This window comes from Hippocampus bargibanti, linkage group LG16 (genome assembly GCF_051943395.1).
Source record: "Hippocampus bargibanti isolate YZ-2025 linkage group LG16, ASM5194339v1, whole genome shotgun sequence".
Classification (NCBI taxonomy): Eukaryota; Metazoa; Chordata; class Actinopteri; order Syngnathiformes; family Syngnathidae; genus Hippocampus; species Hippocampus bargibanti.
Window position 1 is genome coordinate 16,486,462 of NC_142749.1, and position 23,850 is coordinate 16,510,311.

The 23,850-nt window shown below is 41.4% G+C and overlaps 3 protein-coding genes across 7 annotated transcripts; all 3 read left to right on the forward strand.

Moving 5' to 3' along the window:
- The first annotated feature begins 1,343 nt into the window (after positions 1 to 1,343).
- Positions 1,344 to 5,180, forward strand: LOC148886735 (serine/arginine-rich splicing factor 1-like). 4 transcript variants are annotated; one of them, XR_016117955.1, is made up of 6 exons: positions 1,344 to 1,541; positions 2,208 to 2,368; positions 2,461 to 2,633; positions 3,898 to 4,153; positions 4,396 to 4,504; positions 4,745 to 5,180. XR_016117955.1 is itself a non-coding variant. In XM_089017754.1 (4 exons), exons 1-4 carry the CDS (start codon positions 1,345 to 1,347, stop codon positions 4,087 to 4,089), a joined length of 723 nt encoding a protein of 240 aa, XP_088873880.1. In that variant the 5' UTR covers position 1,344; the 3' UTR covers positions 4,090 to 5,180. The 4 variants fall into 4 exon arrangements, 1 of the variants encoding a protein (XP_088873880.1); XR_016117953.1 differs by having other exon boundaries at positions 3,898 to 4,504; XR_016117954.1 differs by having other exon boundaries at positions 4,396 to 5,180.
- Positions 5,181 to 5,561: 381 nt separating this feature from the next.
- On the forward strand, positions 5,562 to 7,834 carry LOC148886736 (dynein light chain 2, cytoplasmic-like). The gene is made up of 3 exons (XM_089017755.1): positions 5,562 to 5,706; positions 6,143 to 6,285; positions 7,273 to 7,834. The coding sequence occupies exons 2-3, from the start codon at positions 6,154 to 6,156 to the stop codon at positions 7,408 to 7,410; spliced, it is 270 nt and encodes an 89-aa protein (XP_088873881.1). The 5' UTR covers positions 5,562 to 5,706; positions 6,143 to 6,153; the 3' UTR covers positions 7,411 to 7,834.
- Positions 7,835 to 8,759: 925 nt separating this feature from the next.
- Positions 8,760 to 23,455, forward strand: heatr6 (HEAT repeat containing 6). Of its 2 annotated transcripts, none has more exons than XM_089016530.1 (18): positions 8,760 to 9,071; positions 10,429 to 10,536; positions 10,601 to 10,741; positions 10,830 to 10,945; positions 12,070 to 12,184; positions 13,682 to 13,783; positions 13,899 to 14,042; positions 14,112 to 14,311; positions 15,501 to 15,690; positions 15,763 to 15,969; positions 16,699 to 16,798; positions 17,654 to 18,114; positions 19,402 to 19,614; positions 19,701 to 19,823; positions 20,840 to 20,964; positions 21,075 to 21,171; positions 22,559 to 22,763; positions 22,842 to 23,455. In XM_089016530.1, the coding sequence occupies exons 1-18, from the start codon at positions 8,763 to 8,765 to the stop codon at positions 23,396 to 23,398; spliced, it is 3,513 nt and encodes a 1,170-aa protein (XP_088872656.1). In that variant the 5' UTR covers positions 8,760 to 8,762; the 3' UTR covers positions 23,399 to 23,455. The 2 variants fall into 2 exon arrangements, with proteins under 2 accessions (XP_088872656.1, XP_088872657.1); XM_089016531.1 differs by having other exon boundaries at positions 15,784 to 15,969.
- Positions 23,456 to 23,850: the final 395 nt, after the last annotated feature.

Genomic DNA, 23,850 nt, shown 5'->3' on the forward strand with positions numbered 1-23,850 from the left:
GAGGCGTTTATGAGTCCCACATCCTTATGACTTATTGTCTTATGACTCTTTGATGCTTCATACCATAAATTAAAAAAGTAATAATGCAAAAAAAAAGAAGATATGAAAGACTTTTGGTCCTGTTAAGACGCCTCTGATATTAATTTCAATAATAATAATCATACATTTCATGTATAAGCGCCTTTCAAAACTCTCAAGGTCACTTTACAGTCACAGGATACGTTTTTCTGTGGGTGAGCAGCGTTAGCCACACGCGCCAGTGTTCACTAAACCCGGAAGTAACTCAAAAAGATAGAAAGCTAGCTAGCTCGCTAATAGATAGCTAATAATAATAATAATAACAATAATACATTTCGTTTTGAGCGCTTTTCAAAACTCTCAAGGTCACTTTACAGTCACAGGATATGTTTTTCTGTGGGTGAGCAGCGCTAGCCACACGCGCCGGCCTTCACTCAGCCCGAAAGTAACTCATATAGATAGCAAGCTAGATAGCTAGCGATTAGATAGCTAATAGCTTTCAAATAGATAGCTAATACCTAGCAAATAATAATAATCCATTTCATTTATAAGCGCCTTTCAAAACTTTCAAGGTCACTTTACAGTCAATATTAGATGTTTTTTCTGAATAGATAACTATTAGCTATCTGGCTGGCTACCTAGCTAGCTGGCTATCTATTAGCTATTAGGCTATCTATCAATTTAGCTCTCTAGCTGGCTATTTATTTAATAATGTTTATCTATTTGTTTATCTATTAGGTAGCTAGCTTTTTATTTTATATATACATATTTTTAACACAAAAAAACTTCCGATTTATTATTGTTATTATTTTAATATTTGAACTCCCGGTTGCCATTTACTGGGTGTAATTTACACAATTGCCCTGTGAGTGGCGGTGTAAGTGATTCCGTCGTTTTAATAGTCCCACAAAGAAGTCAGTATTGGCGGGAAAAGGGAGTGACGCCTAACTAAAGCAGTCGACACGTATTTCCTCTAGGTGGCATTGTACCCATCTACCCGCCCGGATTGCCTTTAAATCACCCAACGAAGAAGACGTCGGTGTTGGCGGAAAGTGGACAGGCGAGCACCTTGAGGGAATTAGCGACATCTTTTTTCCCCCACTTTAATACCTTGAGGGATTAAATTATACCGCGAGCCAGAATACTCCCGGCGCTGTTCCCACCGGCGTGACTGGACTAGCTGAACCAACAACCACGCTTCTTCTACGCCCAAACAAAAAAAAGCCAGCGAACACGCCAGCTAGCCTCAATAGCTAGCTAGCTAGCCCATCCACTTCCACGCTCGCTACCACGTCCATTGTGCGCTAGCTAGTTTAGCTTGCTAGCATGTCTAGTGGAGGAGGCATAATCCGCGGACCGGCGGGGAGCAACGACTGCCGCATATATGTCGGCAATCTGCCGCCAGACATCCGCTCCAAGGACGTCGAAGATCTGTTCTACAAGTACGGTTCCATCCGCGACATCGATTTGAAGAACCGGCGTGGGGGACCGCCTTTCGCCTTCGTGCAGTTCGAGGACCCGAGGTGAGCGCCGAATGCATACATACACACACACTGCCCGCGCAGGTGGCTCGGTTGAAGTTTCATTTAATCGGCTAGTATTTATTTGTCCTTTTTTTTAAACACAAAGTATGTACATTTTGACTGCACATTTTAATACATTAAAATGGAATTAATGTGAGACCTAGTTATATCAAAGGCCATTATTCTGAACACGCATAATTCCCCATTATTGAACGAGGAAGACTGATTCTGGTTGGCTTTAGCCTCCTTGGTTATAATTGTATCCAAATAAGTCACAAAATATTCATCTTCAAGTTCGATTATTTTTCTCAATTGAGAAAAAGATCCCAGATGACTTCGGGTGGTATGGGGGAGGGACACTAACCAGAAAATACTTACAGTATGAACTTAATTGGTTCTTCGACTGTGTAAAGCGAAAAGTGTGTATCCCAAAAAATAATTTCCCATAGGACACCATTAAAATGAGAATAATCCGTTCTCAGGTCCCCATAAAACATAATTTTCTAGTTTTCTAAACCTTAAAACTACACAAAATATACTTTATTTTAAGTATAATAAATGTGCTATGGTATTATAATTAAAGAAATGTACTGTACTGAGGTATCACTGTATTATAAAGTATTTATATGTTAATGTACATCTATAACTTTTTGTTGAATTTTCTAGGGATGCCGACGACGCCGTGTACGGTCGAGATGGCTACGACTACGACGGCTACCGACTGCGCGTGGAGTTTCCCCGCAGCGGCCGAGGCGGAGCGGCAGGCCCCCCGAGGGGCCGATATGGACCCCCGTCTCGACGGTCAGAGTACAGGGTCATTGTGTCAGGTGGGTTGCGGTTTTCTAAGTGTGTCAGACAGAGAGATGGAAACCCTAAAAACAAGTCTTATAATATTTTTCTCTTTTTTTTTTTTTTTTAGGTCTTCCTCCTAGTGGGAGCTGGCAGGATTTGAAGGACCACATGCGAGAGGCGGGCGACGTGTGCTACGCCGACGTGAACCGCGACGGCAGCGGCGTGGTGGAGTTTGTGCGCAAGGAGGACATGACCTACGCTGTGCACAAGTTGGACAACAGCAAGTTTCGCTCCCATGAGGTAGGCGGGCGGAAAGGGATTTACGATTTATTTGATGTTTTTTTTACATTTAGCTACAAAAATATACATCTATTTGAGGACAATAGCAGTAGTAGTCACATTTTAATAAGAATAAGGTCACTTTACAGTCACAGGATAAGTTTTTCTGTGGGTGAGCAGCGGAAGCCACACGCGCCAGCGTTCACTCAACCCGGAAGTAACTCAAATAGATGGAAAGCTAGCCAGCTAGCTAGCAAATACATAGCTAATAGCTAGTGAATAGCTAGATAGCCCTCCAACCAGGTAGTGAATAGATAATTTTTTTCTTGAAAAAGTCGGATAGATACTGATAGCTATTAGATAGCATTTAGGTAGCTATTAGATAGCTAGCTAAATAGCTAATAGACAGCTAGCCAGGCAGCTATACAGCTAATCGATAGGTATCAGATAGCCATTAGATAGCTCGCCAAATAGTCTGCTAGATAGCAAGCTAGCTAGCCAGCCAGCTAATAGATAGCAAATAGCTATCTCCGTGGCTAGCTAGATAACTTTAAGTGCGAGTTCATGACCAAAAAACGAGGCGGTTCTTAGAGAGCCGGTTCCTAACAAGTCTTCGGTTAAAGCCGCACGTGATTGGTCGATATCCGTGGTAGGGGCAAGGTAGACAGATGGACAAATGTTATCACATTATGCTGTTAAAACATATCAGAATTGAATAATAATCAGAATCAGAAAAGCTTTATTCGTCCCACAAATTTCCCCATTGTGGGACGAATAAAGGTTTTCTGATTCTGATTATTATTCAATTATGATATTTTTTTACTTGTTGGTATGATAGCATTTTTAATATGAAAAGCAAATTAGTGACAGCTGATCATCAGACCAGAGTAACCAAAGGGAAAGTTAGTGGATGCTCTCTGCGCACATATAAATCAAGCTATATAAATAAAAATATTTGATATTGTGTATTTTTACATGATTAATTTTTATTTATATTGTGTATTTTTTACATGATTAATTTTTTCACTTATTTTTACATGATTTTGGTAGTTAATTTAAGCAACAACAAAAAACGAACAAACTGAGGAGCCATTTGGGAGCCAAAAGAGCCGGCTCTTATTAGTGAGCCGAGCCAAAAGAACCGGCTCGCTGAGGAGGCCCTGCTTGAAACTGCTCACCAGGCAGACCGCAATGCCCGAGCCGCCTCAATTGACACCTCTCCATAAGAAACAGCAGCCCCAATATGTTAGCCACCCAACGCTGAGCGTTTATTTTGCGTTCTCAGGGCGAGACGGCGTATATCCGGGTGAAGATGGACGGCCACCGCAGTCCCAGCTACGACCGCTCACGCAGTCGCAGCCGAAGCAAGAGCCGATCGCGCAGCTACTCCCCGGCTCGACGTAGCCGGGCCTCGCCGCGCTACTCCCCGCGCCGTTCCCGCTCCAATTCCCGTTCCCGATCTCGCTCCCGCACCTAAATCCAACGGATTGACGGAGAGTGGCGCGTCGAGAGAAACCTCGGAGTCGGATCACGTTTATCATGTATTTCTCATTAGCCCCGCCATTTTGTTTTTTTGTTGCTACCCGCCCGCCTCCCCCCTTTCTCCCTTCACTGTTTGTTGGGTGACATTTTTTTTTCCTATTTTACTCACCGTTCTTTTAGTTTTTTTCCTACTTCCTCCTTCCCCCGTACCTTGAATGCTGCCGCTATTGCTGTGCTTTTTTTTTAATTTGGCTTTCTCAAAGCATTACATCCGCTGATCTTCTTGTGTGTCTCTCTGTAGAGATCAAAGCGGCAGGATAGGATTGGAAGAGAAGGAAACAGTTCAAATTAGGATAAACAGGAGGAGGAGGAGGATGAAAAGGAGGAGGATACAAATGTGGCACGCAATGGTATGATGGTTGTGCCTTTACAAACATCTATGTCAGGCTGTTCACGTGTTTTTATACTTAAAATGGCGACCCCCCCCATTGTTTCGCAATACACAACCCCAAAAATAAGATTCTGCATCATTTTTTTTTAACATTAATTTTTTTTAGTGATGTCAAAATGTAGATGTTTTTTTTTTTTTTTCATTCGTTGCGAAGGTGTGATTCTAACTCCTTCTCTTTGGTTCTGCTGGTATTCTGAAGGTTTGGACTGGGCTCATTGTCACCCCATCCGGAGCCGGATCAGGATTTAGGATTGTTTTTTTTTTTTTTTAGGCATCAGGATGGATACATGGAGCAGGAGCATTGGAGATTTTTGTTTTTGTGTACCAGGACAAGCTCCCACATCCAACCATATGAGCATTGTAGTATCATAGTCAAATATCTAATTCGGCTTTCGCAAAGCAACATGTTTAGTGGTTATTTTCAATGTTGTCGAAATTCAAAAATAGTAACACGTCTTCAATTTCTACTTTTTTAATTATTATTGTTGGAAAAGGAAGAGCTCGGATCAAAAACACGAGAGGGGGAAAGAGGGAGGGAATGTGGTTTATTTTGAATCCGATTTTTTTTTCCTTAAGTCGAGTCTCCAATGTCATCAGAGCTTTATTCTCTTTTAATAAAAAAAAAGTAAAACGTATTCGGCGTATATGGACTTGTTTCTTTCTTGTGAAATACACACATTTATCTTTGTATGTACGCCGAATTAGATTAAGAATGTATCGAACGTTTTAGCTCGGCGATCACATGTTCATCGTAAGGTAACGCGGTCGCTTTATTATGACGTCACCCACCATCCTCGCTTTCACTTTTCCTTCTAAACTACTTGTTTCGCATCTCTTGGCCGTTTAATTCACATTAGTAAGCGACAAATATTAACTAAATGTTTCTCCAATATTTTTTTTTCCAGTGTATTCTTCAAATGTGTTTAGGTTGATTCATTTACGCGCCGAGATATGGGGAGGAGGCGGAAGAGCGGTGCATTGTGGGAGGAAATAAGATGCGGCCGTCATACCCGGAAAATGCCGATAGATCCCAGCCAATCAGCGAGCAGAGAGGAAGAGCAGGGCGGTACTTGTTACAAAAAAAATCACATTGTGATTCTGTAAGACCGACGCTGTTCACATCTACAACGTTTACACAAGATAGCGTGGAGTAAAAAAAAGGTACGTTCGCATGTGTGAATTCTTAGTAATTGATGTAAATTTATATTTTGTTTTATACGTCATCCCCGTGCACAAATTGACCCCCACACTGTGGTCGCACGTGACAGTATGTCGCTTGTAAATGAGGAGCGATGCTAATTAAGTGTACAATTGTCCCAGACGTAACATTGTGCGCCATTTGACTACCTTAAAGCCCATAAATGCTAAGGTGATTTATAAGCGAGATATGTTGATTAATTAATATACCTGAGCCACGTGCGTGAATTCGTCACACTTTTGAATTATGCTTGCGGCGTAAAGTTAGTAGCCATTCATCTAAGACGCCTGAGTATATGCAAATTAAAGTAATACATTAGCCCAACATAGTTTTCTTGATTATAATACCACACCTCTTGAGTTCGAAGCACGTAATTGTTTTATCTTTTCATCTTTGCAGTCTTAGTCAACATGTCTGACAAAAAGGCTGTGATCAAGAATGCGGACATGTCCGAAGAAATGCAGCAGGATGCCGTGGACTGTGCTATGCAGGCCATGGAAAAGTACAACATTGAGAAGGACATTGCCGCCTATGTCAAAAAGGTGAGTATAGATCAATATAGATTGTTAAAATGGTAGATTCTATCTACAGTGATACCTTGGCCTACAAACTTAATTGGTTCCCAGACAGAGTGTGTAAGGCGAAAAAGTGTGTATCCCAAAAATTAATTTCTCATTAATTTCCCATTAAAATGAGAATAATCCGTTCCCAGGTCCCCATAAAACATAATTTTCTAGTTTTCTAAGCCTTAAAACTACACAAAATATACTTTATTTTATGTATAATAAATGTGATATGGCATTATAATTAAAGAAATAAACTGTACAGTATAATAAAGTCGTTTTATTTACCTTTGTGATGGTCGTTGATGGCTTGACGGAATGGAGTGGCCGGTTTCATCAGCATTAAACACTTGATGAGGAACGTGACCTTCTTCTTTCACCATCTTGAGGAAAGGATCCTTGTAGGTGCTTTCTCTGCGATAATTTTACCTAGTTCTTCATCAATTGTGTTCCGTTTAGCTAGGTTGATAACTTTTTGCATCAAGTATACAGGTGGCTTGTGCGGGTTGTTTGTGGAGCCTGATTGATGGGATATTTTAACCTTGCAGGCTATGCTTTTAACCTTGCAGTCTCTGCTAACAAAGTTGAAACTCTCTCACTGTATAGATAGATAATAGAGGACAAAAACAGTCGGCTGCCATTTTGTTGTTAGAAGAACGGGCTCGTTCGCGAACGACACATCACTCATTGAGGCAGCTCCGCGCAAGAAAAAAAGTTTGTATGCCAAGGGAAAATGTTCATAAATTTAACGTTCGTAAACCGTAAAGTTCGTAAGCCAAGGGGTTCGTAAACCGAGGTATCACTGTATATATTTTCTCGCTATTTTATCTCTGTTGTATTCCAGATGACTCATGCAGCATAACTGTATCTAATATTATAGAGGGGAAAATCACTGTCAGGCGAATCATACAAAATATTGCAATTTCAAAGCAAATTTTTTGACTAAACTGTTCTGGACTCTTGTAGGAATTTGACAAAAAATACAACCCCACGTGGCACTGCATCGTGGGCCGTAACTTCGGCAGCTATGTGACGCACGAGACCAAGCACTTCATCTACTTCTACCTCGGCCAAGTAGCCATCTTGCTTTTCAAGTCGGGCTGAAACGGTGTTATTTTTATTTCTTTTTTGTTCATTGTGGATGACAACACCATCCATTAAACAACTACATGCCGTCCGTCAACCATTTTACAAACGGGAAGTCCGTCAGGAGGTACCTGCTCAGACTTTATTGATTGAAAAGAGATGACAGTGATCTCTCTCTACTGCGTTTTGGGAAGTATTTGTTTTGCTACTGTATCCCATGACGGATGCTAGCGTATGCATTTGGATGTTTCGTTTACTTTTCTATGCCAGGCTAATGCCATTACTCCAAATAATAATGTCAGACTTCCATGTTTAGTATGTTTGAATTTCACTGTTGTACAGTAGGTTTTTTTTTTGTTTCATGTATCAGTGTGGTGTAGTTTTGTTTACATTCTGCACAACCACACTGTTGAAATTAAATATTGTCTTGTATTTAAATGTATGCTGGTGTCTGTTTATTTGGGTTGTATTAAGAAATTACAAACAGTAATACTTAGAATAAGTTAATTTATGAACATCAAGTAAGTTACTTGGTGTTTAAAGGACAACCGACACCAAGTTGTGTCCATTATTATATTATATTCAGGAAGTCTTGTTTTCGAGTCGGTGACGATTCCTGACGTGATGTCACATCAGGAACGCCCCGACCGAGAAAGCGATGCATTTTGCCAGCTATCTGTTAGCTAGCGAGCTCACTTTCTATCTATTTGAGTTACTGCCACATGCGCCAGCGTTCACTCAAGCCGGAAGTAACTCAAATAGATAGCGAGCTAGCTAACTAGCAAATAGTTAATATCGAGCGAATATCTAGTAAATAGCTAATGGCTAGCGAAAAAATTATTTTTCAAAAAATCGCTGCCCGCTAACCAACCGGAATGTGATAGTTCCCAAAAATAATTTTTGAACATTTTGATTTGAATTTTACAGCTACAAGCTACAAATAAAAACATACCCCTAACCACTTCACTTCCCCTCCCTCCCGCGATAGAAATCAGTAAAGGTACATCCAATTCAATCCAATCTATTAGCTGGCAAGCTAGTTATTAGCTAGTTAGCTAGCTTTCTATCGATTTGAGTTACTTCGGGGCTGAGTGAACACTGGTGCCTGTGGCTGCTGCTGCTCACCTAAAGAAAAACGTATTTTGTGACTTTAAAGTGACCTTGAGAGTTTTGAAAGGCACTTATAAATGAAATGTATTATTATTAGGAAGTGTAGTGTCTGATCAAAAATGCGTTTTCGTATTTTACGGGGATTTTCACCATGATCAACGTTGCATTATTCTCCCATTCGACAGGGGGCGATACTCTAGCCACTTTTACCACCTCAACACATTAAAGCCAACGAAAAAAGCGGTCGAATACAAACCAAAATGGCGGCACCTGGCGACTCACCGGCGTCGTCTGTGCCTGTCAAGCACCATGATTTCCCCGTTTTCCCCTCGGCACCTCTCTCCGCCGATGCCGCTCCGTTCACGCCTCAGAGAGCCGACGTGTGGCAGCGCGGAGCCTCCCCGCAGACGGAAGCCGAGCGTCTCTTTCGCCGCTGCGACGCTAAATTGCGAGGAGGGCTACGGGCGGACTCGAGTAATCTTCGGGAGGAGCTCAACTTCCTTTTCGACCAGCTCATTTCTGAGCCCTTCAATCGTAACTTGGAGCCCAATATTAATATTCAGCCCGAGGTGAGGATAAGATACTTAATGGCGTCATGGGTTCTCAAAAAATACGTGGGGTGTCATGGAACGAGGAGGTTATGTACATGAAAACATTTCAACATTTGGACACGATGTGAATTATCCAGCAATGATTCATTAATGTACGTCTAAATGGCGGACTGTCAACGCCTTCAAAGTCTTCTCTGCTAGCCTAAAAATATCCGAATCACGGACTGATAATTATATTTTGTCCATGAATTCTTATGAAATACAGTAATTCCTAATTGTCGATCAGCTTCCTTTCATTACTTTTCCCCTATTGCACTGCTTCCAAGGTGTGTTTTCGTATTTAAACATTTAACCAATCAGATTTCAGCCATCATTTGTTACCACGGTCAATCATAGTTTGTGAAAACTGCTGTGATCACAAGTCTGCTAGTGACAAGAGCATACTGGTCAGAGCTAGCACGCTGTATCGATAGCGAGCTGCATAAGCAAATATATTGTAATGATAAACATAATTCATTTCATTTATAAGCGCCTTTCAAAAGTGTCAAGGTCACTTTACAGTCACAGGATAAGTTTTTTTTTCTGTGGGTGAGCAACGGCAGCCACACGCGGCAGCGTTCACTCAACCCGGAAGTAACTCAAATAGCTAGCTAGATAGCTAGTGAATAGATAGCTAATACCTAGCAGATAGAAAAGTAATAGCTAGTAAATAAATATCTAATAACTAGTGAACAGATAGCTAACAGCTAGCGAATATACAGTTATTTACTAGCGAATATACAGCTAGTAGCTAGCAAATAGGCAATAGATAGCTAATTGCTAGCGAATAGATAGCTAATAGCTAGCCAAGAGATTACAAGAATACTAATACATTTCATTTATAAGCGCCTTTCAAAACTCTCAAGGACACTTCGATAGCTCATAGTTAGCGAATATATAGCTAATTGTGTGTGGCTTAAGGAGAAGAAATGGATTTGGTTGGAGATTTAATGTGAAAGCCGTTTTGAAGACAGCATTTTTCAAGAAAAAAATGGACGCTGCCCACCCATAGAAAAAATGTGACTGAAATGTGTCCTTGAGAGTTTTGAAAGGCGCTTAGAAATGAAATATATTATTATTATTATTATGAAACAAATTCCTTGTGTGTTCTACATACTTGGCAATAAAGATGATTCTGATTATTATTATTATTATCATTAAGAAAGTTCGGGCATTTTTTTTCCTGGCTAATAGTACCCTCTAGTGGACTTTCACTGAATCACACCACATTTTTTTTTCAGTCAGGATTGATTCAGACATAGCACTACTGAAGGCCTGCTGATGAAATCCGTCTGCCACTGGTCTAAATAAGTGAAACAAAAACCTATAATTTCAGGATGTTTGCCTCCTGCTAGTGAACGCAGCTCATCTTGTGCCCGTCAATCAAGAACATTTGGTTGTCAAGCTATGCAAACTAATGCATCACCTTCTCCACCAGCTCAAGGTAAGTGACTATTTCTTCAAAAAGTCATTAGAAATATAAAAAAAAAAATATTTTTTTTTTCAAGGTAATAATGGACGAACACACCTTGGACATCCTACTGAAGTACTTGACGACGGCGTTGGAAGCGTGCAGCACGTGGACGCACCTTGGGATCCTGCAGGCGCTTGCCACCGTCATCTACAGCAACGGGCAACAGTGCCATCAGGTGCCACATCGAGCGCAAACTCCGCGTTTTTACCGCCACCGCCGCAACTTTCAATTTGCTGTTTTTTATTGTTTTTTTTTTTTTTTAGTACCTGGACACCCTGCTAGGAGAAGGCGGACTCCTCCTACTGTACGGCGACCCGTCTCAACCGGATTTGGATCTACGTCACGCCGCCATCAGCTGTATGGCCAACATCTGTGTCTGGTGCGATTGATATCTTAGAGCCACACAGAGCCTATTTTTGCATGGTGTAAAGTCATAAGTCGAGGTGCCAAACTATTTTTTTTTTTTTGCCGCAGGCCACAAAATGGCGGCCCACATCTATTTGCTGTCTATTAGCTATGTAACTATCTGGCTATCTAGCTATCTAGCTATCTCACTATCTATTAGCTATCTCTCTGTCTCGCTATCTATCTAGCTGTCTATTAGCTATCTCTCTGTCTCGCTATCTATCTATTAGCTAGCTAGCTAGCTATTAACTAACTATTAGCTAGCTATTAACTGGCTATTTGTTATCTAGATAGCTAGCTAGCTATTTGCTGTCTATTAGCTATTTAACGAACATTCAATGCAGCGTAAGAAACCTTAGACTCCATTATTTCATCAGAAAAAAATAGTTAATTCCTAAATTTTAAGCGTCTGGAGTTATATGAACTTGAAATGGGGGCAGATGGACAAAAATACACACATAATGATTAATATAGCGCTTTAACAACAGCTGAAGCTGTAACAAAGCGCTAATATGGACAAAAGGCAAATACTGCCCCCTCGTGGAAGGAAAAAAGGTTGCCAGAGGTCTGACCAGTGCTTTATCGGTACCCACAAGTATGTAGAATGCAATACATATTGATTAATATAGCGCTTTAACAACAGCTGAATCTGTAACAAAGCGCTAACACGGAAAAAAGGGAAATGCTACCCCCTTGTGGAAATGAAAAAACATTGCCAGAGGCCATGGCCAGCGCTTTATCAACACCCAAGGATGAAACAACAAAGCCTGAACAAATTCGGGAATGGCGCTCTACGTCATATTTTCAATTTCCGAATAAATTTGGGGATGGCAGTGAATGGGTTAACTCGTTTTCAAATCTAAAGTAAAAAAAAAACAAAACGTATTGTGGTTTACGTAGGACAATTAGAAATTTGGGTTCGGACTTTAGCAAGCGTCACGTCACTTGACGTGCTTGATTTGCTTTCACGGGCCGAATAAAATGATGTGGCGGGCCAGATTTGGCCCGCGAGCCTCGATTTTGACACCTATGTGCAAAAGTAACATAAAATGAGTGCATCTGTGCTGTAGCTCCTCCTGCGCTTTGTTTCCTTTGCAGGGTTTCGGGTCAGCCGCCGTTGGACGACGGGCACAAGAGCGTGTGTTTCTCCATCTTCCTGCAAACGCTGCAGGCGCCCCGACCGGATGACGGCGATGAACTTTTTTACTGCGTCGTAAGCATCGTTTGTCATTTTTTTTTACCACTTGAGAATTTTTTAAGACTGTGTTTTGCGTATTGGCAGTCGCATTACAGTTTAGTTAGCGTAGCTCCTGAACGCGTTTCGCTTTTTTACTTTTAGCTGCTCACATACTAACTTTTTTTTCTCCTTTTTAAACGGCAACTTCATTTTTCATCGGGTTTTGGTCTGTCATGATTTCGGGAAGTCCCCACGAGATGACCAAAATCGGAGAACATTTAAAATAAGAAATATGACATTTGAAAGTGGTTTCTGAGTGAGCACGGGCTCCCCAAAAAATCAAAATGTACTAAAATTAAATTTTGGGAGTTACATAAATATAATTTTTCATGTTTGAAAATGTGTTACCACACGGAGTCCCCACCATGTGGCAAAAACGTGAGTGTATGTGTGTGTGTGTGTGTGTGTGTTACTTCCGGGTTGAGTGAGTTAACGCTGGCTGCCGCTGCTCACCCGCAGAAAAACTGAACCTGTGACAAGGCAATTATAAATTAAATGTAATATTATTATTAGTAGTAGTAGTAGTATTAGTAGTAGTTGTATTATTATTATTATTATTTGTATTAGTAGTAGTATGATAATTAGTATCATTAGTGTTATTGATATTATTTATATTATGTTTATTATTAGTAGTAGTATTGTTAGTATTATTAGTGTTATTATTCTTATTATTATTAGTAGTAGTAGTATAATTTGTATTACTATTATTACTCTTAGTATTAGTGTTATTATTATTTTTATTATTATTTTATTTTTATATTTATTATTGTTAGTAGTAATAGTAGTATAATTAGTATTATTATTATTATTATGTTTATAATAATAATAATAATTATTAGTAGTAGTAGTAATATTAGTAGTAGTTGTATTATTATTATTATTATTATTATTTGTATTAGTAGTAGTATGATAATTAGTATCATTAGTGTTATTGATATTATTATATTTATTATGTTTATTAGTAGTAGTATTGTTAGTATTATTAGTGTTATTATTATTATTATTATTATTAGTAGTAGTAGTAGTAGTAGTAGTATAATTTGTATTACTATTATTACTCTTAGTATTAGTGTTATTATTATTTTTATTATTATTATTATTATTATTTTATTTTTATATTTATTATTGTTAGTAGTAATAGTAGAATAATTAGTATTATTAGTATTATTTGTATTATTATTATTATTATTTTATTTTTATATTTATTATTGTTAGTAGTAATAGTAGTATAATTAGTATTATTGTTATTATTATTATGTTTATAATAATAATAATAATTATTATTATTAGTAGTAGTAGTATTATTGTAATTTGTATTATTATTAGTAGTAGTATAGTAGTGGTAGTAGTTATAGTAGTGGTAATATTATAATTAGTATTATTGTAGTTGTTATTATTATTATATTTATTCTATATTATTATTAGATGTATTTTTATTATTTTAGTTATTATTATCGTTGGTGTCATGCGCAGGTTCTCCAGGCCGCCTTGAAAGGACTCCACAGTTGTCTGCTGGGCGGCAAGTGGAAGTTGGCTGGCGACGACGTGGTCGGAACGGTTCTGGCTGTCCTCAAGGTGACAAAAACAAATTGATTAATCAATTAAAAATTGAAATCGGTTCAATTCCCGACACCCCGAAGATCATCACGCTTTGGAGTCCATGATACTAAGATGGCGGATGTTCTCTCAGAGGCTCATGTTCCAAGGAGCTCCAGGGGTCAGCGTGACGTGGCCCGCCGTGCTCTACCCGGCACCCCTCTCGCACTACGAGAACCCTTCAGCGCGAAAACCCGACGACGAAGCGGCGAAAGACGGCGGCGGGAAAGCGACGGCGGTGAGTTCGGCGCATCGCCGCCGCCATTTTTTTTTAACAGAATCACCATTTTGTGTTTGTTTTTGGCAGAACAAGAAGAGGAAATCCAAAGGGAAGGCCAAAAAGACGAACGTGGACGACGGGGATATCGGCGAGACGGCGGCGTTGGCGCTTCCCAAACCAGGAAGTGACGCCAAAGCTCCCGTTGTTTCTTTGTATCCCTCTTGGAAGCGGAATACTTCGGATTCGGAGTTTTCGGACTCGGAAGGCGGCTTGCAGGGCAAACTCAGGTTGGGAAATTAAATACAAATAGTCCAATTTTTTTTTTAGTTGAGGGCAAAAAAAAAAAATCCGATTATGATAAATAATACAAAAGATTTAATGTTGTTTTGACTTCAAAATGGCTGCCTTTACAGCAGTTCCTGTATTTTGTTTTTAATAATAATAATACATTTGATTTACAAGCGCCTTTCAAAACTCTTAAGGTCACTTCACAGTCACAGGATAAGTTTTTCTGTGGGTGAGCAGCGGCAGCCACATGCGCCAGCGTTCACTCAACCCAGAAGTAACTCAAATAGATAGAAAGCTAGCTAGCTAATAGATAGCTAATGGATATATAACTAAATAGCAAGTCAGCTCGATAGATAATAGATAGCGAGATAGTCAGCTGCTATTAAAGCGCTATACAAATCAATATGTCGGTATTGTATTTTGTAAAGATAGCTATAAAGATAATAGCTAGCTAGATAGGTAGCTAGCTATATAGATAATAAATATATAGCTAGCGAGATAGTCAGCTGCTATTAAAGCGCTATATAAATCAATATGTACGTATTGTATTTCGTAAAGATAGCTATATAGATAATAGCTAGCTAGCTAGCTATATAGATAATAGATAGATAGTTAGCTGGATAGCTATATAGATAATAGATAGACAGCTACCTAGCTACGTAGCTAGCTATATAGATAATAGATAGATAGGTAGATAGCTAGCTATATAGATAGCCAGGTAGATAGCTAGCTATATAGATAGTAGATAGATAGATAGATTAGCTAGATAGCCAGCTATGTAGATAATAGATAAAAAGATAGCTAGATAGCTCGCTATATAGATAATAGCTAGCTAGCTAATGGAAAGATAACTAAATAGCTAGCCAGCTAGATAGCTATATAGATAATAGATAGATAAATAAATAGCTAGCGAGATAGTCAGCTGCAATTAAAGCCCTATATAAATGTAGGTATTATATTTTTTAAAGCCGGCCCCCTTTTGAAGCTCAGATAACTCATATAATTTAGTAATTAACTTTTTTTTGTTAACTCTTAATAAACTCTTTTTTTCTACTTCTTCCTTTCCTCTTCCTTTCATCACTTTGCTGCTGTGAAATGTCAATTTCTCCACTGCCAGACTAATAAAGGCTAATGTAATCTAATCTAATCAGAATGGAATAAAAATGGCTGCTCAACAATCCCTTTCAGGCTGCGTCATGCCCGCGTCCGCCAGGGGGCGCTACACTGCCTGCTAGCAGTCGTCAAATGGCTGGAGAAGCGGACGCTGTACGGCTACTGGTCCTCCTTCATTCCCGAAGCTCCAGTCGGCAACGGAGCCGCCGCGCCGCCGCCGCCGTTGACCCTGCTCACCATCATTCTCAAAGACCCCTCGCCAAAGGTAGGCCCCAAACCCCTTCGCTCCCTAACCGCCTCACGAATGGGCTTTCCACACCCGTTCTGTGTTTCTCAGGTCCGTATGTGCGCGCTTCAGGCGCTGTCGGCCATGTTGGACGGTTCCCGGCAGTTCCTGGCCGTGGCGGAGGATACGGCGTCGCCGCGTACTTCCTATACGCCATTTTCTTTCGCTTTGGCCACCGCCGTACGAGAACTGCACCGTTCGCTTACGTTGGCTCTCGTGGCCGAGACGTCTCCTCATACGCTCACGCAGGTTATCAAGGTAAAGAATCGAGATTTGGTGTTTTTTTCCACCATCTTGTGGCATCTTTGTGCATTGAACTGTGTTGAAATGAGTTGAGGAGGTTTTTTTTAAGTCACTTTTGTGTGATAAATTTTCAGGAAATGATCACAACGTTATTACTTGTTGGTTTTCACCATTTGTAATGAACGCGGATGTTTTTTTTAACTCGTTCACTGCCAGACGATGTGCAAGAATGTGTTTTTGTCATTGTCACTCAATTTCCAAGACCCACAGAATATTGAGTTTTAGGACTACATAAATATCCAAAACGGCGTTAGAAACCTTAGATATTAGAAAAAAAATAGAAAAAAAAAGTTAAAAAAGAGTTAATTCCTAACTTTTATGAGTCTGGAGTTATCTGAGTTTGAAATTGGGGCAGATGAACAAAATGCAATACAATTCATACATACGTATTGATATCTATAGCGCTATAACTGAAGCTATAGCAAAGCGCTAACATGGACAAAAGGCAAATGCTGCGCCCTTGTGGAAGATAAAAAACAGAGGTCTGATCAGCGCTTTATCGGCACCCCTGTGCAAGAAAAAAAAAACAAAACTCTAACAAATTCGGGAATGCCGCTGCACGTCATGCTTTTTCAATTCCCGAATAAATTCGGGAATGACAGCAAATGAGTTAAAAGGAAACAATTATGATTATTATTATTATTATTATTATTTATTTTATTTGTTTTGTGTGTGTTTTGTTAGTGTTTGGCCCACCTGGTGTCCAATGCGCCGTACCACCGCCTGAGGCCCGGCCTGCTCAGCTCACTATGGAAGCAGATACGACCGTATGTCCGCCACCGAGGTAATTATTTCCATTTTTAAATATATATATGGAATATACAGAAATGCATATACGACTTACAGCCGAGTTCCGTTCCGACCAAACGGTCGTAAGTCAAAATGGTCGTAAGTCGAAATCCATTCAAAATGTAGAATAGTGACTGGCCATCACACGGTCGATTGCTGTACGAGTGTGATGCTGGCTTGCTGGCCAAAATTGTCGTACGCAGTGCCAGGCGTATAACTTATCAATGAAATGTATTATTATTATTATTATTATTATTATTATTATTATTATTATTATTAAAATTGTACAAATAGGGTCTGGACGTCATGTTCGTAAGTATGGGTGGTCGTAAGTCGAGCTGGTTGTAAGTAGGATGTTACTTGTCTGTGTATATATATATATATATATATACACATAGACATTTTTAAAATTCTCAAGAACCTATTTTTGTCAGTGGCCATTTTATTAAAAAAAGAAATAAAAAAAACAACCAATAAAATCAGTCTTCACTGAACAATTTTAATATAATAATTAATGTGGGTGAGCTGCGGCAGCCACACGCGCCAACTTTCACTCAACTCGGAAGTAACTCAAATCGATAGAAAGCTAGCTATCTAGCTAATAGATGACTATCTATATAGCTAATCGATAGCTAGCTATATAGCTAGCCAGCCAGCTAGATAGCTAATAGATAGAAAACAGGTATCTAATAGATAGGAAATAGGTAGCTAGTTAGAGAGCTAGTGAGGTAAATGAGCGAAATAGGACGAACGAAGCCAATTTTAGGCTCCGTCTGACGCCCCGCATAATCCCAAATCGCTGCTTAAAACCGAACAAACCCGTTTTTTTTTTTTCCCCCCACATCCGCAGACACAAACGTTCGCGTGTCGGCCCTGACGCTTTACGGCGCTTTGGTGACGACTCAGGCGCCTCTTCCTGAGGTGCAACTCCTCCTCCAGCAGCCAGAGGGCAGCAGCGCAAGCGGCGGTAGCGGCGGCAGCGGCTCCTTCACTCCGCAGGACTCTCGCTCCCTCAACTGGCGACAACCTCGCGACACCCCCTCGCCACGGGGTCCTCGCACCCCAAAGGAAGCCGACGGCGGGCCGCCGTGGTTGCTAACGCTTTGCGCCGCGCTGGTGACGCAACCGTCGGACGGCGAAGGCGTCGGGGCTTCGGAGCCGTTGCCCGTGCGCCTGGAGGCGCTGCAGGTGCTTTCCCACCTGGTGCGAGGTTACATCTCGCTGTCCCAAAGTTGCCTGCGGGAAATCGGGCAACTGTGCGCTTGCTGCCTGGCCGAGAGCGACCCGTCCATACAGCTTCACGGCGCTAAGGTACCACCCGTGGAAAATCCACATGAAATTTAAATGTCCGTCATAATAATAATCATAATAATAATACATTTCATTTAGAAGCTAGCTAATAGCTAGCTAATAGCAAGCTAATAGATAATAATAATATTACATGTCATTTCTACGCGCCTTTCAAAACTCTCAAGGTCACTTTACAGTCGCAGGATAAGTTTTTTTTCTGTGGGTGAGCAGCGGCAGCCACATGCGCCAGCGTTCACTCAACCCGGAAGTAACTCGAATAGATAGCTAATGGCTAGCAAATAGATAGCTAATGGCTAGCGAATAGATAGCTAATAGCAAGCGAATAGATAATAATAATATTACATGTCATTTCTAAGCGCCTTTCAAAACTCTCAAGGTCACTTTACAGTCGCAGGATAAGTTTTTTTTCTGTGGGTGAGCAGCGGCAGCCACATGCGCCAGCGTTCACTCAACCCGGAAGTAACTCGAATAGATAGCTAATGGCTAGCGAATAGATAGCTAATGGCTAGCGAATAGATAGCTAATAGCAAGCAAATAGATAATAATAATATTACATGCCATTTCTAAGCGCCTTTCAAAACTCTCAAGGTCACTTTACAGTCGCAGGATAAGTTTTTTTCTGTGGGTGAGCAGCGGCAGCCACACGCACCAGCGTTCACTCAACCTGGAAGTAACTCAAATAGATAGCAAGCTAGCTCGCTAGTGAATAGCTAGCTAGCCAATAGATAGCTTTATCGCTAGTAAATAGATAGCTTATAGCTAGTAAATAGATAGCGAATAGCTAATAGTTAGCGAAATAATAATTGTTCAAAATATCGCCGCCCGCTACCCAACAGGAACGGCATGTGATAGTTCCCAAAAATTTATTTGGGAATCGAAAAATGTTACAGGTTTTGTTTTTTCTCGCATGCGGTGCTGATAAAGCACTGGTCAGACCTCTGCCAATGGTTTGCCCTTCCACGAGGGGGAGTATTTCCCTTTTTTTCCATGTTAGCGCCTTGTTCCAGCTTCAGCTGCTTTTAAAGCGCTATATGAATCAATATGTATGTATTCTATTGTATTTTGTACAGCCGCCCCATTTCATGCTCAGATAACTCAAGACACATATAATTTAGGAATTAACTCATTTTTTTTCTGATGAAAGAAGACAGTCTACGTTTTTTTTTACGCTGAATTGAATGTTTATGTAGTTCTAAGGCTCAATGTTCTGTGACTTCTGGAATTCGAGTGAATATGACAAAAACCCTGGCACTGGATTGGATTTTGGATGCCTTTTTTTGCGTGCAGCTGCTCGAGGAACTCGGAACCGGAATCGTTCAGCAGTACCAGGCCGCCAGCGACGTTCCGCGGGTTCCCCTCAACCAAGTGGTCCAGTTCTGGACGGAGGTGCTAAGCGGTCCGCTAAATGGCGCCCTGCAGAACCAGCAGCATCCCACCTTACAGACCAGTGCCTGCGACACGCTCGCTTCCATCCTGCCGCAGGCCTTCGCTCAGCTGCCTGTCAGTCACCAAAAATGATATAGATATTATTTTTGAATCATCAATTTTGTTGCTTGACAATGATTTGTTGCTTGTTTGCGTGGAAGGACAAGATGCAGTTGATGTGCGTCACCGTCCTGCTGGGCCTCAGCTACAGTGAAAGCAACCTGGTCAAGATGGCGGCCGTCAGGGCTTTGGGCGTCTACGTGCTCTTCCCTTGCTTGAGAGAGGTCAGGAATATTCCGGAATGTCCTCTCGCGTCGAATTTGATCGCTCCAGTATCAATGACTAGTTTTGAGACAAAATCTATCTATCATTTATAGCTGACGTTGATTATGTTGTGGATCATTTTTACCTATATGTAAAAATCCATACAAAGCAGTCAAGTAATAGGTAACATCAGCAGCTATCTAGCTAGCTATCTATTAGCTATCTGCCTAGCTAGTTGGCTATCTATTAGCTATCTATTAACTACTCAGATAAATAAAAAGCTATCTGGCTAGCAAATAGATACAGTAGTTAATAGCTGGCCAGATGGCTAATAGATAGCTAGCTAGCTTTCTATCTATTTGAGTTACTTCCGGATTGAGTGAACGCGGACGTCATAAAGATTAAATGCAGCGTTTGAAATCTTAGACTATCTTCTTTCATCAGCAAAAAAAAAAAAAAAAAAAGAGTTAATTCCTAAATTATATGGGTCTGGAGTTACCTGAGCTTGAAATGGGGGCGGATGTACAAAATACAATACATCCATATGGATTGATGTAGTGCTTGAACAACATCTGAAGCTGTAACAAAGCACTGACATGGACAAAAGGCAAATGCCTCATGGAAGAAAAACTTAGACTTTCTTCTTTCATCAGAAAAAAAGAGTTTATTCCTAAATTATATTGGTCTGGAGTTATCTGGACTTGAAATAGGGGCTGCTGCACCAAATACAATACCATGCATACAGTACATATTGATTTATATTAGCTGAAGCTAGAACAAAGCGCTAATATGGGTAAAAAAGGAAATGCTGCCCCTTGTGGAAGGCAAAAACATTGCCAGAGGTCTGGCCAGTGCTTTATCGACACCCAAACACAAAATTCGATCTCATTCGGGAATGGCGCTCTCTGTCATATTTTCAATTCCTGAATAAATTAATGAATGGCAGTGAATGAGTTAATAGTCAATCGATCAATATCCATCTTATTCAATCAAATTCTGACAAATAACGACATGTTGTTTTTAATCTTCATTTGAGGACTTGATGTTTGTGGCCGACACTGCCAACGCCATCCTGGCCACTTTGGACGACCGATCCTCCAACCTCCGCGCTAAATCCGCGTGGTCGCTTGGCAACCTGACAGACACGCTCCTCGTCAACATGTAAGTACCCCCCCCCCCCCCCCCCCCCCCCAAAAAAAAAAAAAAAAAAATAATAATAATAATAAAAAAAAATGATCCACGGATGATATCTTACTTGTCATCTTCTCCAGGGACTGCGTGGAAGTGGACTTCCAGAAGGAGATGTCGGACATGTTGCTGCTGAAGATGCTGCAAGCGGCCACGCGCTCGGCGGCCGATAAAGACAAGGTGGCTTAGTCGGATCACGTGATCGAATAACGATATCGCCGTAATTATCAAAAAGTGCAACGATGAAATGTTGGCGCGTGTGTTTGCCGCTGCTCACTCGCAGAAAAAAATATCATGTGACTGTACTTTGCTGCTGTGAAATGTCAATTTCTCCACTGTGCGACGAATAAAGGTACATCTAATCCAGTCTATTAGCTAGCTATTAGCTAGTTAACTAGCTTTCTATCGATTTGAGTTACCTCCGGGTTGAGTGAATGTTGGCGCATGTGGCTGCCGCTGCTCACCCCTAGAAAAACGTATCCTGTTACTGTAAAGTGACCTTGAGAGTTTTGAAAGGCGCTTAGAAATGAAATGTATTACTATTTATTATTAGATAATCAGCTAGCTAATAGATACCTAGCCAGCCGGATAGCTAGCTAGCGGATAGCTAGCCAGTCAGCTAGACAGCCAATAGATAGCCAGCCAACTAGCTCGCTAGCCAGCCGGATAGATAGCCAATAGATAGCCAGCCAACTAGCTAGCCACTAGATAGCCAGTCAGCTAGACAGCCAATAGATAGCCAGCTACTAGCTCGCTAGCCAGCCGGATAGATAGCCAATAGATAGCTAGCCAACTAGCTAGCCACTAGATAGCCAGCTGGATAGATAGCTAGTAGTCAGCCAGCCAGTCAGCTAGATAGCCAGCTACTAGCTCGCTAGCCAGCCGGATAGATAGCCAATCGATAGCCAGCCAACTAGCTAGCCACCAGATGGCCAGCCAGCTAGATAGCCAATAGATAGCCAGCCAACTAGCTAGCCACTAGATAGCCAGCTGGATAGAAAGCTAGTAGTCAGCCAGCCAGTCAGCTAGACAGCCAATAGATAGCCAGCTACTAGCTCGCTAGCCAGCCGGATAGATAGCCAATAGATAGCCAGCCAACTAGCTAGCCACTAGATAGCCAGTCAGCTAGACAGCCAATAGATAGCCAGCTACTAGCTCGCTAGCCAGCCGGATAGATAGCCAATAGATAGCCAGCCAACTAGCTAGCCACCAGATGGCCAGCCAGCTAGATAGCCAATAGATAGCAAGCCAACTAGCTAGCCACGAGATAGCCAGCTGGATAGATAGCTAGTAGTCAGCCAGCCAGTCAGCTAGACAGCCAATAGATAGCCAGCTACTAGCTCGCTAGCCAGCCGGATAGATAGCCAATAGATAGCCAGCCAACTAGCTAGCCACTAGATAGCCAGCCAGCTAGATAGCCGATAGCCAGCTAGGTAGCTAATGGATAACCAGCTAGCTAATGTAAGCCGAATCTGCAGTAACAAAATATTTCAATATTATCAATGTAAATTTTTTTATGTATTATTATTATTATTTATTATTATTTATCCCGCCGCGCCGTTCTCAGGTAAAGTGCAACGCGGTGCGAGCCCTCGGCAACCTGCTTCACTTCCTGCGCGAGGAGAGACTGAGCTGCGCCGCTTTCCGGCAGCCTCTAGAAGACGCCGTGAGAGCTTTAGTGAAGACGGTCCAATCGGTGGCCACCATGAAGGTGCGCTGGAACGCCTGCTACGCTCTGGGAAAAGCCTTCAAGAATCCAGAACTGCCGCTTGGTAAGTACACATAGACGCGCTGGATTTTGTAAAATTAATTTATATTAACGTGAAAATGTCAAAAAAATGCTCTAAAAGAATCGGCGCGCTGGTCCGGCGACGCTCTGTCCGCCCTCTGCAACTTAGTGGGCACCTGCAAAAACTTCAAAGTCCGCATCAAGTCGGCGGCCGCCCTAGCCGTACCCGCTCAGCGCCGTTGCTACGGCGACGCCGAGCGCTTCGCTCACGTTTGGCGTTCGCTAGCCGCGGCGCTCCAGAGTAGCGAAGAAACGGACGACTTTCTAGAGTATCGCTACAGCGCTAGCTTACGCCACACGTTAGCGCGAGCCCTGCTGCACCTGCTGCGTCTGGGGATGCCGTCGGATTTACCCGTCGTGGCCGCCTCGCTCGGCGGCGAGGAGGGCGGCGGTCTCCGGGAGCATCTTGTGAAGTACCTGCGAGCCGAGGAAGCGGCGGAGGAGGAGAAGATCGCCGCGGCGGGGGATACTTTTAACCCGCGGCAAAAAGTTCAAAGTCTGCAGCAGACGCTTGAAAGACTCAAAGCGATGGAGGTGGACACGGAGGAGGAGAACAACGCCAAAGAGGCGCTGATTTGCTTCCTGGAGGATTTGCTGAAAGACTCCCAAAAAACCTGAACAACTTGCAAAAATACACACACCCCTGTGCCTTAACGGGGGATTGAAATTACCATACACCATTTTGTTCCTCGTGTTTTTTATTGACGTCATCATTCCAACAAATTAATTAATAATAATAATAATCATACATTTCATCTACAAGTGCCTTTCAAAACTCTCAGGGTCACTTTACAGTCACAGGACAAGTTTTTTTTTCTGTGGGTGAGCAGCGGCAGCCACATGCGCCAGCGTTCACTCAACCCAGAATAATTTAAATACATAGAAAGCTAGCTAGCTATCTAGCTAATAATAATAATAATAATAATGATAATAATAATACATTTAATTTCTAGGCGCCTTTCAAAACTCTTAAGGACACTTTACAGTCACAGGATGTTTTTCTGTGGGTGAGCAGCGGCAGCCACACGCAATAATAATAATAATAATAATTAACAAATTAATAATACTAA